Source organism: Ambystoma mexicanum, chromosome 6p (assembly GCF_040938575.1).
Source record: "Ambystoma mexicanum isolate Mex_15411 chromosome 6p, UKY_AmexF1_1, whole genome shotgun sequence".
Classification (NCBI taxonomy): Eukaryota; Metazoa; Chordata; class Amphibia; order Caudata; family Ambystomatidae; genus Ambystoma; species Ambystoma mexicanum.
Window position 1 is genome coordinate 546456369 of NC_090935.1, and position 17084 is coordinate 546473452.

Sequence of the window (17084 nt, forward strand, 5' to 3'; positions counted from 1 at the left end):
TTTGCACCTTAACAAGGAATGATTCAGCTTCACACGTTCACTGCCTTCAAGAACAGATTACCGACCTTGGCAGCTTCAGCTTTGATACCAGGCCAGACAGACTCACCATGCGCGTCCACAATCCCAGCTTATTCTTGCTGCGACACAATTCTTGCCCTTTCTCTCCATGGATCCTGGCTTACTAAATTCATGACATAGATGTCCAGTTGCTATACAATGGTGGCTTCACCTGCAGTCTATTCACTACGTATAGCCAGCTTCTATGATCACTTAGTCTACTTGTGGTTCAGGGTCTGTACAATCATTGAACGGCTTGCATTTTCTGCAGTGCTGTGCGCACATGCAATCTTCTTTTCACATATTAAAGTTTACTCAATGAGGGGGCATGGCCAGTGACCGACGGATGCAGCAGTGAGGCTTTGAAGCTCCTGCTGCAGGCCACCCTAATATCTGACATAAATCCTGGCCAACTGCTTCCCTGAGGCAGAATTCAACAGGCCGGTGCAGCGGAAGACCCTTGGTCTCCACTCTGGGAGCAAGAAGAAGCACGGACATTGGCTTAGACCTGAGCGTGCCGGGTGGGAGAACCGCCGGAGGAGCCCTCAAGATAACCGCCACCTAGGGCCGCAAAAGCTGGTGACTACTGAGATAGCACGCATGCCATCCCTAAAGTACTGCAGAACCCTGAACGCCTAGACGAGGTGTTCAGTGCAGTGAAGCAGCGGTGATACCACACCAGCGCGACGAGTGAACATGTGAAAAAAACCACTGCAGCATGGAACAGCTGGGGGGCGGACGCAGTGGAAGAAGCGGTCCTGCCTGAAGGTAACAGACTGTTGACCCACTCCATGGGGAACGCAAGCATGAGAGAAAAGCAAAGAGAAAAGCAACGCAGGGGGAGTAGAATGCACAACACTGATGAACCGCTGACCACGGGGCACAGACAGCGGCACTGTGGTGTGAACACCCGCGGATAGCCAGAGATCGTGACGGCACCAGACAACGAGGTGAGGAGATCAGGGAGGAGCATACCAGCCTGAACGGCAAAGTGGCGCTGGCAAGACTAGATGGAACGGAGCCACTCCCCAGCCGAGGTGCACACACGCAGACACAAGGCCACGTAGAGGGTGCAAAGGATCACAACAGCGGGACATAGTAGTCCCTTCCCCCACTCGCTGGGAGACAGAGGACACCAGTATAACACAAGGACCTGGCCCAAAAACTCAACAGACATGGACAGGTTAAAATACTGCCAAGGGCCTGAAGCTCAAAAGAGAGGAGCACACTACGGAGCGGCATGACGAGGCGACAAGTGCAGAGGAGAAGGCAATTGCACATGGGAGTGGAGGACTGCCAACCCACGGCCCATCACAACCCACAGGTGAAAGAGGAACGGCGCAGGGGGAGAGTGAGGTGAGTGGTGCAGACGGACTGCTGGGGGCATATTACAAGGGACAACACTAGCGAGGAAGCCCCGACGAGGAGCGGGGGCACAGAGAAGAACCCAAACAGCAAGGCGGAAGGTGCAGGAGGGTGAGCTCTAATTCGGCAAGTGGGACCGCACTGAGTGGAGGCGGCAGCTTGCGGGAGAGAGAGGGGGACAGAGGCCTACTCCCCCCTCCGGCTGTGGTCAAAAACAGCAGAGGATACCTGCGCTGCAGCGGGCCAATGTGGTGAACAGAGGGGGGTCCCAGGGCGTACCTAGCGGTTCTCCCCTCCCATGGGAGAAGAGGAAGATGACATAGCTAGGGGACAAGAGGCCCTGACTCAACACATACGACCACAGTCTGCTCGATAGTGGGCGACAGCGCAGCAGGCTGCACGGAGAAGGGAACTAGCTCAGTTGGTATGCCCAATGGAGGACAGCATGCGGAAGGGGTGGACATAGAGAAAAAGGGGGAGCAGCCCCCGAGTTGGAGTGTTAACTCGGATAAAGCACGGCATCTGGGTGCTTGACACACCACAACACTTGGGGAGTGCGTTGGGAGTGCACTGGAGGGCTCCATTCGGTACGGAGTCGAGTGGAAGATTGGCACCTAAAGCCAAAGGGAGGAGGGTGGTACAGACAAAAAGAGATTGGAGGAGGCTCCCCAATGCCACAGCGATCAGCACAGACATTGTAGCCCACACACACTGAGACGAGCAGAAAGGAAGCTGACAGAATGGTGAAAGGACAACAAAAAAATCGATCATTATGCAGCCGCCAAGCAAAAGACAACGAAAAGTCAGGAAGAAGAGAGTGAGGCTCTGATAAAGGGTGCATAGAAGTGCGAAGGAGTTACGCTAGAAGGACTACTAGCTGCCATCCAGGAATCCAGAACCTCCCTGCAAGGGAAAGTGCAGGAGGTGGGAGCAGATGTGTCCCTGCTGCGAGCCAAGCTACGCAGTCAGCGGAAGAGTAACGGAAGTGGAACAACGTGTAGCACACGGTGGAGGACAATCTGACTATACTTAAAAATCAAGTGCGCGGCCTGATTGGGGCAACGCAGGGGTTGGAAGTGAGGGCAGAAGACTCCGAAGGCCGCTCCCGCTGCAACATTATATACGCTTGGTGGGGGATTCAGAGGGCCAGGAAGGGCCAAGCAATGAACTGTATGTGGAGAAACTGATACTGGATACTCTGCACCCGAAAGGTCTAGTGAAGTTGTTTACAGTGGAAAGGGTGCACCGAGTGCCAGGCAGACCCCCACCACCTTTTGATAAAGGCAAAACTCTTAAACTTTAGGGACAGGGACACAATATTGCAGGTGGCACGCAAGGCTGCTTACATCGCCCGTTGCTTCAGTTCCGTTTTTCCGATCGCTTCGCTATCGAGAACGGCGCGCTTCTATTTTCTGTGAAGAAAATGTCATCATCTTCGACACCTTCGACACCCAGGACTGGGTTTAAGAAGTGTGCAGATTGTGGATCTAAGATGTCGATCACCGATCCCCACCGGATTTGTCTCTGGTGTCTCAGTTCCAATTACCGAACCGAAGACTGCGGGTCCTGCCAATCGATGACCGAAAAAGCTCTTCGTGAGAGGAGAGGTAAACTGTCGGTGGGGAGGGAGGCCTCAAAAAAGGTTTCGTCAAAAAAACATAAAAAAGCGACTGATTCTAAGGGATCGGATCGCCATAGGCACTCAAAGAGATCTCGATATAGGAGTAGATCGAGGCATTCTTCGTCGTCATCGAAAAAAATGAAGAGGAGACATAGATCTCCCTCATCATCTTCTTCTTCAGAGTTGACCGAAGAAATTCGTTGTCCGACTAAATCGGATTCTCCCAGTAAGTGGGGAGAATTCCGCAAAAAGATGATGGAGGTTTTCGAGAATGCGGCCTCGACCCCCTCGAAAGAACCTCGAAAAAGCCATACCCCTAAAGTCGCTCCATTGGACGACAAAGGGAAGTCCAAGGCTACTATGGCCAAGACCAGTAGCGTCGAGGAATACAAAAAACCTCGAGTCGACGTCAAACCGTCGAAGAATCTTCGAGAGTCAAGCACCTCTCCAGTGCCGGCCAAGAAACACAAATCGTCGAAGACTTCGACAACTTTGTTGACATCCTCGACGTCGATAATTTCGACACCAAAGTCAAATGCGTCATCGACGCCATTATCGAAGTCATCTTCGGAAACTTCGAAGACACCCTCGAAAACTTTGAGGGATTTGCTATTTCCTTCGAAGCAGATGGAAGAAGAAGAAAGGAGATTCACTCCTTTGCCCAGATCAGACTTTTTCAAATCTATGTCTGCAATCTATGAAGAGTCTGCTTCAGAAGAAGACGAAGTTACTCCTTTGGGAGTTACTTATGGTACAAGACAAGTTCCTGAAGAACTTATTGACCAGGAATCTAGAATGAGAGACCTGAGTGATACTCTACATTCTGCCAGTGGAGTTGACACATCCCCAGAATTAGAGTTCGTCAAACCTGATCCCGCAGAGCATGCAGATGCCGGGTACAGGAGTCTTATGACCAGGGTAGTTGAATACATGGGTTGGGGTAATACTTCACCCATTTTTGAACAAGATGACATGACGGATATTATCGTCAAGGGACCTCAGAAGGATCCTGTTCTCCCTTTTCACAGGGCCCTTCAAAGGACTGTGGAGAAAAACTAGGAGAAACCAGAAACCATTGCTGCTGCAGATAGCACTTTTCCAAGAAAATATAGACCAGCTGGATCGGATCCTGAATATTTGAATAAACATCCGACTCCAGAGAGTTTAGTCATTCAAGCAGCATCCACTTCAAAACAAACTGCTTATCCAACTATCCCTCCAGATAGAGAGGATAAAAAAATTGACGCCTGGGCACGTAAAGTTTTCACGTCAGGCAGTATGGCACTTAAGTCGGCAAATGTCACCTGTACCCTAGCCAGGTTTACCCATACCCTGTGGGACTGTATTTCGGCGGCAGCTGATCATATTCCGGAAGGTGAGGAAAGGGAAGGCTTCCTGAATATAGTCAAAGACGGGAAGGGAGGAATGGGGGAATGCCTCCAGTCTGGACTGGATACTGCTGATAGTATCAGCAGATCCATGGCTGCAAGCGTTGTGCTACGCAGATTTGCGTGGTTGAGGAAGTCGGGATTTGCACCCGATGTGCAAGCTAGATTCCTCAACATGCCCTTTGATGGCTCAAGGCTCTTTGGCAGAAAGGCTGATGAAAGCCTAGAGAAACTTCAGACCTCGAAAGCGGCAGCTAAATCACTTAGTGCCTCTTTGCGCCAGCCTCTAAAACCCTATTCCGGCTCATCTTCCTGGAGGGATCGTTCTTTTCGATACTACTCCTCTTTTGGTAGAGGAAGAGGACAGGCTTCTCAAAGGGGCAAAAGGAACTTCCCTCGTGGAGCACAGGGAAGAGGTGCAAAATTAGCCTCAGGAGTGGCATCTGTACCCTCAGCCACTCCTGCAGCCGCCTCCAAATCCCTCTGAGACCTTGTTACACAAAACACCAGTGGGAGGCAGGATCTCTAAACATCTAAAGGAATGGCGGGGCATTACCTCGGATGCTTGGGCACTGGAAACAGTAGCCCAAGGTTACTGTCTCCCCTTTCTAAAAAGGCCTCAGAATCATCCACCGGGAGCCAACTCCGTCAAAATTCCGGATCCGCTCCTGTTGCAGGAAACTTTAACCCTGCTAGAGAAAGGTGCCATTGAACTGGTACCTGTAGCGGAGAGGAACAGGGGTTGGTACTCCCCATATTTTCTCATCCCAAAAAAGGACGGAGGACTGAGACCCATCTTGGACTTGAGAAACTTGAACAAGTTCCTCAGGAAGGACAAGTTCAAGATGGTGACTATTTCTCAGATCCTTCAGGCTCTCCAACTCCAAGATTGGTTGGGATCATTGGACCTTCAGGATGCTTACTTTCATGTGCCAATCCATCCAAAGCACAGAAAGTACCTGAGGTTCGCGATTGGCAATTCTCATTATCAGTTTCGAGTTCTGCCATTCGGGTTGACCTCCGCCCCGAGGGTTTTCACCAAACTGTTGGCGGTTGTGGCAGCAAGTCTCAGGAAAGGAGGTATTCACATATATCCCTACCTGGACGACTGGTTGATCAGAGCAAGTTCTCCAGAACAAGCTCAGGAACATCTTTCAATCACCTGCCACTTCCTCCACAAACTGGGCTTCTCCCTCAATTTCAAGAAGTCCCACATGATACCAGCCCAGAAACTCCAGTTTATTGGAGAAGTCTTGGACACTTCCTCGGGAAAAGCCTCGCCTCCCGAAGTGAGAGCTCTCCACATCCAGCAGATGGTAACAAAATTCCAGAATGCCCAACATCTACCGGCCTTCGATTTTCTCAGGTTGCTCGGCCTCATGGCATCCTGCATTTTCCTAGTACCAGAGGCCAGGTTGAGAATGAGATCCTTTCAATGGGCACTCAGAACTCAGTGGTCCCAGTTCTCAGGGAATATGTCGGATCTTCTGCAAGTCCCGAGCGCAGTTGCTCAGGATCTTCTATGATGGGCTTGCAACAACAACATTCTCAAGGGAGAATCTTTTTGGGAACCATGGCCGGAGATAACGGTAGTGACGGACGCCTCACTCACAGGGTGGGGAGCACACACCAACGATCTGACAATCAGCGGTCGTTGGTCTCCATCGGAGTCCAAACTACACATCTACCTATTAGAGCTGAGGGCAATCAGGCTAGCTCTGAAGGCCTTTCTGCCCTCTGTACAGGGAAAGAATGTTCTGATAATGACGGACAACACAGTGGCCATGTACTATCTCAACAAGAGAGGAGGTGTAGGGTCACTGCCACTGTGCAGGGAGGCAATGCAGCTCTGGTTCTGGGCAATACGAGAAGGAATCTCTCTGTCGGCAATTCACCTAGCCGGAGAGAAGAACACGGCGGCAGACGCTCTGAGCAGGCAGAGCACGGTCTCTCACGAGTGGGAGCTGGCTCAGGAAGTCCTTCTGGAGATCTTCACCCTTTGGGGAACCCCTCAAGTGGATCTGTTCGCCACCGCAATCAACCGGAAGTGCGATCAGTACTGCTCAAGGGAATTTCCTCAAAGAGGAGCACTGGGAGACGCATTCGTAGTGGAGTGGAAGTTTCCACTGCTGTACGCCTTTCCCCCAGTCCTCGTGATTCCTCAAGTAATCAGGAGGTTGAGAAAGTTCAGGAAAACCTGGGCTTAATTGCCCCGGATTGGGCCAGGAGGAAGTGGTACCCGGACCTTCTAGACATGTCCATCTGCCCTCCAATACGTCTTCCGCAAAAAGAGGATCTTCTCTCGCAAGAGGAAGGTCAGGTTCTCCATCCAGAGGTCAAGACACTCAACCTTCATGCATGGTTTCTGAGAGGTTGAGATACAAGGATTTGGATCTTCCGGATGACATAATGGAAATCTTGCTTTCGGCCAGAAGACCAGCAACAAAGTCTTTGTACCGATGTCGCTGGAATAGGTTTAGTAACTGGTGCAAAGACAAGGATGTGGACCCTTTTCAGTGTGGCACCCCAATGGTGCTTTCCTTTCTGCTACATCTAGCTAATCTGGGGCTCCAGATAGGAACAATAAAAGTATACCTTGCTGCGCTGTCCATTTTCAAGCACTCCTCGGAAGAGGTTTCATATTTCAAAATACCGTTAATAATTCAATTCTTAAAGGGGCTCACTAATGTATACCCTCCAGTACCTTTTCATGTACCAGCCTGGGACTTAAATTTAGTATTAAAATTCTTGACTTGCATACCTTTTGAGCCTCTGCACTCATGTCCATTGAGGCTTTCGACTCTAAAAACTGTCCTACTTGTGGCCCTATCATCAGCCCGCAGGGTTAGCGAACTTCAGGCTCTCTCATGCAAACCACCATATACTATTTTTTATAAAGATAAGGTAGTCCTTAAAGTTAAACCTTCAAAAGTAGTCTCGGACTCCCATTTGTCACAAAAAATAGTACTTCCTACGTTTTATCCTCCTCCTCACCTGGGCAAATAAGAGGAGAGATTACATAGATTAGATCCCAAGAGGGCTCTTAGTTTTTACATCTCTAGGATGGCTAAATTGAGACAAGATGACCAACTGTTTGTAGGTTACACAAAACAGACCATTTCCCGCTGGATCATATTAGCCATAGTTGAATGCTACAGACTAGCGAGAAAAGAACCACCAGATGGGCTTCGTGCCCATTCTACAAGGGGAATGGCTACTTCTGCGGCTCTAAAGAGGGGAGTCCCGGCAGCAGACATTTTTGCAGGTGCAACCTGGAAAACAATACATACCTTTGTTAAATGTTATTGTTTGGACACTGCCTCTTCTAACGAGGGTTTATTTGCAAAGGCAGTTCTGCATTCTGTCCACGAAAACTGAAATGGTACTCCCACCTCCAAAAAATTGATACTGCTATGGGAGCCTATCACAAGATGTGGAATACGTGGGAGGACACAATCATTCGAAGAACAAGTTGCTTACCAACTGTAACATTCTTTCGACTGGATGTTCCTCCCACGTATTCCTCATCGACCCTCCCATCCTACCCCACAGTACAGTTCCGTGTTCTTGCACTTTCCTCTCATGAAGAATGTATCGGTCATGGGACACGCCTGGGTGTTCCTCCTATATATATATTTCATCGAAAAAACAGAAATGAAGCAACGGGCGCGGCTCAAGCTACTTATACCATCGGTGACGTCGACAGAGTACGGAGTACGTCGAGGGACAATCGACGCCACGACCTCGAGCACAGCGCCCTCTGCCGAGAAACATTTTTTCCGAAGCAGCGAAGCTGGAGATAACGATTTATCACAAGATGAGGAATACGTGGGAGGACACAATCCATTCGAAATTAAGCTCACATAGCGGAGCCTTAGATTCACTAGAACAGTTTGACAAGGGGCTATACACAACAAAAGTCCATGGGGAAGGCGACAAGGCAGGCGGCTTTTAGCATATTTGATAAAACGGGAAAACCCAGGGGGGCATCACCACATACAGGACCTAAAGGGAGGCCTGGTGTCATCGCAATAGGGGATAAATGGGGTCTTCCAGAGATACTATGAGCAATTGTATTTCTCAGATCAAGTGGCCTCAGACTTGTCGGATTTGGTACACATGCCCAGGCTGGATAGAGAAGATAGAGAAAGTCTGGATCTGCCCATAGAGGAGGGGTACATATTGGGGGAAATTAAGTCAATGCAGACTAACAAACCACCGGGCAGTGATGGCTTCCCGGTGCAATTTTATAGGACATTTGCGGACATACTAGTCCCTCAATTGAAACAAGTCTACGGTTGCGCACTCTAGAAGGGATTGCTACCAGAGTCAATGAGAGAAGCAGTAATTACGGTTTTGTTTAAAAAAGAGGGGGGATGCAACAGTGCGCCTCTTACAGGCCCATTTCTTTATTAAACGTAGGCACAAACATTTTGAGAAAGGTATTAGCGACTAGGCTGGCGAGAGTGCCCCCTGGTTTCATTCCGCCAGACCAATGCGGATTCGTAAGCGGGCCGGGACACTGGCATGAACCTACGCAGAGTGCATCACGTCATGGACTTGGTCAAGCACTCACAGAGGGAACTGGTTCTGGTGGCAGTAGACGCGGTCAAAGCTTTTGATTCATTGGAATGGCCATGGCTATTTAAGGTGCTAGAGGCTTGTTGTCTGGGCGAAGAGATGCTGAGGTGGTTGCGACTGCTATACAACGCCCCCACGGCTAGGGTTAAAACAGGGGGATGGGTCTCACAAGGATGGTGTCTAGAACTAGGAACGTGTCAGGGATGCCCGGTTTCCCCCATCATATTGGCCCTAGCGCTGGAACCATTGGTGAGATATTTTCGTTCCAACATTATAGAAACGGGTATCTGGGTAGAGGGGTGACACACAGCACCTCGCTTTATGCAGATGATGTGCTACTCTATGTAGACAATACGCTGGAAAATATTCCAGTGATCCTGGAGGTGCTGGGTAATTTACATAAACTGTCGAGGTTTCAGGTAAATAAAGAAAAATCATTGGTATTCCCATTAGCTGGCCTAAGGGACTGGAGGGGGTTAGGGATTTCGTGCCGGGAGCTTCGTTGGGAGTGGGAATCTTTCAAATACCTGGGGATTCAAATTTAGTGACCAAATGAGGTGGAGGAGACATTCGTGCACAATACCGGAAGGGCATTCTCACGGATAGGGGATGCGGTTACATTTTGGAAGAAACTACCATTATCCCTAATGGGGAGAATCGCACTCTGCAAAATGGTGGTCCTCCCGCGTCTTTTGTATTACTTCACAAATATCCCATATTTAGTGAAGAAGATATTTTTCAAGATGTTGGACAGGATGCTGGGGGAACTACTGTGGCATACGTGGCGTACCAGAGTGGCCATGCGAACATTGTGCTGCAAGAGAGAGGAAGGGGGACTCAATATGCCACATTTTGAACTGTACTTCATGGCGGCACAATTGCAAGCGATAGCACAATGGCAAACTGGGCCATAAGGGGAGCTGGCAGGACTGTTAGGGGGAGAGACAGTCAGAGAGGCAGGAAGTAGAGCTACTGTGAGGGTCCATAGGAAGTAGGGGGGACACAGAGGTCTTTAAAACGGTTTGAGCGGTGTGGACAAAGCTATTGAAGAAAATGCGGGCAAAACATCTATGTAGTAAGGGACATCCAATTGGGTTCGACGCTACCATTAGAATGCACTGCAAAGTGTTGATAGACTGACAATGCACCACATTGGGGGATCTCTTCAAAGGTGGTAAACTGCAGACATTTGAGGGATGGAGACAAACGTATCAAGTAGCAAAGGGTCACTTTCTCACATACACCAAGATGGTAAAACGTATAGCAGCATTATGGGACGGCATCCCGGAGGAACCAGAGGAGCATCCAGTGATGTAGACATTACTGGAATTGGGGCAGGGTAGGGGCAGAGTGTCAAGAGTGTATAAAGCATTTCAGCCAGCGAGGTAGGATGGGGAGCTAGAAATTAAGGGCAAATGGGAAAGGGACTCGGGAGCACCTATTACGGAAGAGCAGTGGGCACGGATGTGGGAGCAGGTGAGGAAAACGTCTTGGAATGCACGATTCCAGCTCACCCAATTCCACTACTTACATGGAGTGTATCTGATGCCGGAAAGAATACATGTAATCAGTCATATGGCACTGCATGTCTGCACGCAATGCGGAGGTGACCACGCTGGGTTTTGGCACATGGTTTGGAGTTGCCCAGTGGCAGTGAAATATTGGGGAGAGGTGGTAAGCAAAGTGAATGCCATATTGGGGAGTAGTTACGAATGCACCCACGAGGTGTACTTGTGGGGACTCCTGCCGGGAGAAAAGAGGTACAAAAACCAAAATAAAATCACACGAGGCGAGCAGAGGCATATTGCGATAGAATGGAAGAAAAAGGCCGGCCTGTCAGTGCAACTGTGGTTACACGAGGTACATCGATGGGGCCCGAAGTAGAATACCTAAACAAACATAAGGATCCGGAAGAGGAAAATGCACTAGTGGTGGACTGGGGACAGTTACTGAACGAGTTGGCATCCACACAAGATCTAAAGCCACCCTAAATACCGGCAGGGCTGAAAGTGCAGGAGGAGAGAGAGGGAAAAGCTGAAACTGGTTGAAGGGGGACGGTTCCCTCACTCGCAAAAGTATGGGGAAGTTAAGGGAAGCTACGGGAAGCAAGGGGAAGGCGCCGCACTTGGGGTTGGGGGAGGGAGTTGAGGGAAGTTGGGGATAGGGGAGGTTAGGCATGGGGGTTAGGGGCATGGAGGGGGAAAGGAGGGATGAGGGAGTTTGGGGTTAAGGTTTTTTGTTGGACAATGAGCCATGACAATGGGCACAGCGGTCATGGTCAGGATAGCCACCAAAGAGGGGACATAATGGAACAATCAAGTGGCCCATGGATTAACCAAATACAGGTATGTGCCAATGTGACCCGGAAATCACACTGGAACGTTATAAACTGTACCCCAGCAAAGTGGTACCTGGTAGCGGGTCCGTCAAGGGGATAGGTATGGACCATAAGATCGGGGAAGGAAGTACTGAGGCAGCTACGACAACTTAATAGCTGAAGCAAATGGAGTAACGCATATTGTGAGGCTCATTGTCTTTTTTCCCTGATTCTTTTTTGTTTATGTATGTTTATTGTTTCGAAAAATAATAATAATAATTAAAAAAAAAAGTTTACTTGATTCTTAACTTCGTCATCAGTTTCTGTAAGATCCATACATTCTCTTCAGCCAGTATCCTCACTGTGCCTATTCTCACAGGCAAACACAGCCCAATGCCCCAGATGCAGAGACGACAATACTGGCTACCTCCACATGATATGTGGCTGCACGAGGCTTGGTGGGTAGTGGGAGGAGGTAATGTACTACGCTGACTAATACGCTCGATAGTAGAATTTAAGCCACTCCCATGCATTGCCCGTTTCATATGTTTGAGGACACAGCGGGACCCAGCCGTAAACCTCTGGACATCCAGGCAATGGCTATGAGCTGTTCCCCGGGCTTAAGAAAGGGACGATCAGGGGGAGTCCTTGCAGCCGGTGGACAGCCACCTTTAGGATGTATGGCAGCCCTTTCGCTCCTTCCTGCTGCACGCTCATGAAATCCCTTAAAGTAACTGCTATATGCCTGTACCTTGTCCCCCTGATACATTCTTTGGACTATATGCCTGCCTACCCATGACGCCAATACCTCCGTTTCCATGTTGATCGATATCATTGTCCCATCATGATCCATTGCCCGTAATCAGCCATACTTTTATTGCTACTGTGTGCTATTATGTGAATTCTACACTGTTCATGTAAAATGTGATACCAAGTGCTTTAATAAAGAAAGTTTAAAAATAAATGCAAGGAGCCCATGCCCAGGCTTCAAGAACAGAATCGAAAATGAGAGCAGTAGTAGGAGTGTAAGCGACAATGGAACGGTGGAGCCGAAGGCAACCAACGCAAGTTGGGGCAAGCAGGAGTAGTAGTGCCATTAAACGGGTTGCCCTTTGAATGGGACACCCAGGGCTCAAACGCCCAAGAACTGGGGCAAATAAAGGGGGGGCTGTCAAGTGAAGTGTAAGGTGAAGTGGCATGGTGAAGGGGCAGTGAGAACCATTCACGCAGGTGATGAAGGGACCAAGTGAGGTCCACTAGCAGACAAGCTACTCAGCTGTAAGAAAGGCACCTCAGGCAGCAGCCTTCAGTGTGGAGGACCAAGGTTGTCAGGAGTCCAGGAGCAGGTGAAGTAGGCCAGCACTATCCCCATTCAGGTGAGTGTCATGTGAGGCATCACATGAAGCGGCGTAGTGGAGGGGCGGCTGGCACCATACATGACGGTGTAGAAGGTTATTGACTAATTGTACGGAATTACTGTTGCAAGCAAATTAATATTTCTACACTCCGGAACCAGGCCATTTTGAATCTGCCGAAATAATTATTGACTATTCTTTTACTACCATAGTCTGGATTGGAAGTGCAAACAGAAGCACAATCTACAAGTGAATGCAGCATAAACTGTAAATGCATTGGTTTAATCACCTGTCTCTAGACTCGAGGTAGTATCTCACAAGCGGTAGCATTCTTTGAGATGAAATTGACTAAAACCACTGAAGCAGCTATATCTCTTTACAATGTTTCTTGCTAAGATAAATGTTAAAAAAGGCATATATGTTTTGAAGAACACTGGCATAATTGAAATAAATTGAAATGTTTAACAGAAAGCAGTCTTACCAATAATATTCATTGAGATAAATGTATTACTTAATAGTTTAAATCACAGGAACGTTTTTGAACATTGTGAAAACCGCTGTACTTGATCCACACTGATCTTCTACTCAATGGGACCAAAAGAGAAGTGCCTCTGGTTGGGGGAAACCCAATGGCCGAATGCCTTTCTTATTGCCTCAGCGTAAAGATCCCTAATTGTCAACAGAAAAGATAAGGAACCTAGTAATTCTCTTTGACCTTGATTTATTTCCATCAGGAGAACGCTGCTGTGACAAAAACTACCTGCCAAAAACTACACTCAGAAAGACTCTTCCCATACTCCAATCAAACCTTCATCTGGAACTCATAAGTGTCCTTGTCCTCCCTTGACTGAATCATTGTAACATCAACTATGTAGGAGTACCTAAACAACAGAATTAAACAACAGAAGATAGAAAATAAAGCAGCCAATCTAAGGAAACCTGACTCTTTGGAACCCATCTTGAAAGATCGCCTCAGATAAACTAAATCAGTGGCTGCTGAATATCGCCCCCTCGGGAGCCTAGGATCTAGCTATACCACTCTGATTTACCAGTTTAGGGTTAGGCAGAGGAAGCATGGTAGCAGGACTTTAAAATCCCAAGGACACAACTCTGTAAAAATCTTCCTCAACCACTACTGGGACAACCAAACTATAAATGTTTTAGAAAAGCGCCTTAAGCATTAATCTTCAGTCAAACTGTGCACCACTGAAACCTACGGAACGGGAAATACACTCCTCTCATCCACTAAGAGGACAGGGCCCTTCATCCAATCTAATATTCTACTATAACCAATAACATATTTTCCAACTCAATGGTTCCAATTAATTTTTGAGTCAGAGAAGATCCAAACTTGCAGGCTTATAATCACACTTTCTACTGGCCAAATGAGGACATGTTTAGTGCGTAACAAAAACATGAAATTAATTAATGTATGTCAGACAAATGTACCACCATAGAGTTGCATGGATCTATGTTAATAGGTAGGGTAGTATGAAAGACTGCATGGTACTTTATGAACAGATCTCCTCTTTTCCCCTCCCAGAGGCCCTTTCTGGTTACATAAGTCTAATACAACAGCCATTTTTAATTAATGAAATATAAACATAGGTCCTGATTCACAGAAGCATTTTATATTGACTCAAAACCATAGGGAAATGCTCTGTGAATCAGGCCCATAGTTTGTGTATGTCTTCATTTATCTACCAAAGAAGGATTGTGAGGTATTACGAAATACATTTTTTGTTTTTCATTTGGAGAATGGCTCTGCCAATGCATTCATGAAGCACTGTTTGACAACATTTCCAAACTCAGTCTAGAGAAATAGCATCGACATGGCACTGGGTCAGAAGGCCTGAATAAAGCCGTCAGCAGGGATTAATAAACTTTGACAGCTGCCGAAAGCTCTCATTCTATTTACTTAAACATCAGTTTGCAAGTGTAATCTTTGTTGAAATTAGCCCTGAGACCATGGCGGTAGTCGGTTATCATAACAGGTGATAGCAGCCATTGTTAGCGTAAATCCAGTCTGAGATATGAGGCTTCAGGGCCAGGTCTGCAAACAGAGACTGAGTAAGGGGAACCAGTCTACAAGACTATTCTTTGAACTGCTCTGGATCATCTCCGTTTTACCCTTATTAGGTGGACATGTAGGGAAGTAGACACATACAAAACAACCTAAACATACAATCAGAAGAGTCACAGAATGAGTGGCTTGTTTAATCTAGATAAGCAGAATGCAGTATCATTGAAGTAGCAACGGTCCTAGTAAGGAAATCGTGCATTATAATGGGTGACCACACAGCACCGCAGGAACGGTGGCAAAAGACAAGACTTGTCGACAGCCATTAGCAGAGGCCAATAGGATATCCCCGGCTGTTGGGTATGCTATTCCACCAGCATCACATGTTAAACCTATGTGGAAGGGGAAGAGCAAGTGTAGGCAACAAAATGCCACTATAGCTAGGACTGTGAAAATTAGATTCTTACAGTACCATCTCTCCTCGCCCTGTGAAAGGCATTTGTTGTATAAGAAGTGCAATAGTCACATTCAGTATTACAAGATTGGTGCAGCGAATGAAATAAACTGTAAGGGAGTGGGCAATTGATACACTGCATTCCCCTGATCTGACATCGCCACAGGACCGAAGTCTGATAATAGCAACGGAAGAGAAAGGACTGGAAAGAAACCGGTGAATTCTGAAGGATGATTTCAGCTGACTAGTGTGAGGTGGGATGGGGCAAAGACCTTTCTAGGTATAAAACATTGGTTCAGTATTAGAAGCGAACAACTATAGCAAGTTTGCAATTAACCCTTGTGCATGTCAGTGGCATATTACTGTCAAAAAGCTTTTTTCAGTTAAGAATAAACATATTCACATGCCATTTCTAAAATGTGTCTCATCTCATAATCTAGGCCCCTAGCCAGATGTCCCTGCTCATCAACTGCATCACAACACATACTCCTCTATGGTTTCTGTCTGCAGCAAGCTGCCAGTAAAAACAATACTACCATCACAAATCCTTCCAAGGCGAACAGACGGGCAGACTTTCTTATGTGGTGGTGCGCATGTACACAATTTCTCAACAAAGCAGCGGACACGCCGCACATAGCTGTCCACATCCGTCATTGCACAATGGTGGACCAGAGATAGGCTCCCAGTTATTCGTTGTTATTTTTCAGTCTAGTCAGGGAATTATTTTTACAAGAATGAGAAATGGAACTTGCCCCCTTTTCAATGCTCCCCGTCTGGCACAGTGTCCCTTCGGCGGCAGGAATGCTGTTGGTTACGCAGCGGTTACTTTTGCTGAGACACCAGAGCTCTCTACACACTTCCTAGGAAAGAAGGCAGAAAAAGCAAGTTGATCAGAAGGACAGTTTGGAACGGGGTTTACCTCTGCCGCACCAGAAAAGAAACAATGCAATGTTGGGACAAAAATGCAGCAAGGATGGTCTGCGGAGTGAGGACCCAGCAAGTTACTTGCAAGTAAGGGGCTGGGGTGGAGGGGGCATGGCAATACAATTGGTTATAAAAAAAATGTAACCCATTTTTTTCAGGATGACATACAGTGGCAGTGAATACATTTCACAGTAAAAAACACATATGCATAAAACATATTAAATATTTATGGAAAATGCAATTTAAAACGAATTTGAGCACTTGAAACTATTACGGTGGCAATTTGGCACAGTACAAAAGCAGGATAACAGCATATGTGAAAAATATTGTTAACATTACACATGTATCATGCACAAGACGTATGCAACATATAACAGCCCTGTTAGTGCACATTACTCCCATTGTGATCCAAGAAGGAAGTATTAAAATGTGCCATTACAAAGTTGTGGGACTGCACACAGAGAGGGCGCTAGCGAGCCAACTATCCAGCTCCACAAAGCACATATGAAAACTGTGCTGCAAGTGACTACATCTATATGCTACAGCCATGCAATCTGAACCATTGCCCCTACTGGGGGGTGAGCACTCTCCCTCTTAGGGGCAGAGGGCTGTAGAGCAAAGGGTGCACGGCCGAGGAGCATGGCAATAGGCCAGGTTACATAACGCAGTATCACTTCATAGAACCCAATCCTTCCCATTTGCATAAAAGCAAAAAGGTTCATGGGAACAAAAGAATGCCCACAATTTCTGTTCGATCGAGCATGTCGCGTGAATCTTTTACTGTGAACGTCAATTTACTCCAGTTGCCCCCTCTAGGGCTTCAGAAGAAAGATTGCTAAGAAGCATGATTGTCACTGCTACCGTCCATCCACTCATCTATCGGTTCATGTGCTGGGGTGCTGCATGCTCACCTCCCCACACTACTCAAAGCACACACATTTAGGAGTTTTAATCCCAGCCCATAGAGCAGTCTTTGCAAAAACGTGGGAACGCTCCCGAAGT

The 17084-nt window shown here is 47.5% G+C and overlaps 1 protein-coding gene across 1 annotated transcript in view; it reads right to left on the reverse strand.

Annotated features, from left to right (window-relative positions):
- The window catches only part of ADAMTS6 (ADAM metallopeptidase with thrombospondin type 1 motif 6), a 2426739-nt gene that overhangs the window by 867541 nt on the left and 1542114 nt on the right, over positions 1 to 17084 (reverse strand). Inside the window, exon 12 of the mRNA XM_069627350.1 lies at positions 15911 to 16018. Coding sequence (XP_069483451.1) covers positions 15911 to 16018 — 108 coding nt within the window. The remainder of the gene's footprint in view (positions 1 to 15910; positions 16019 to 17084) is intronic.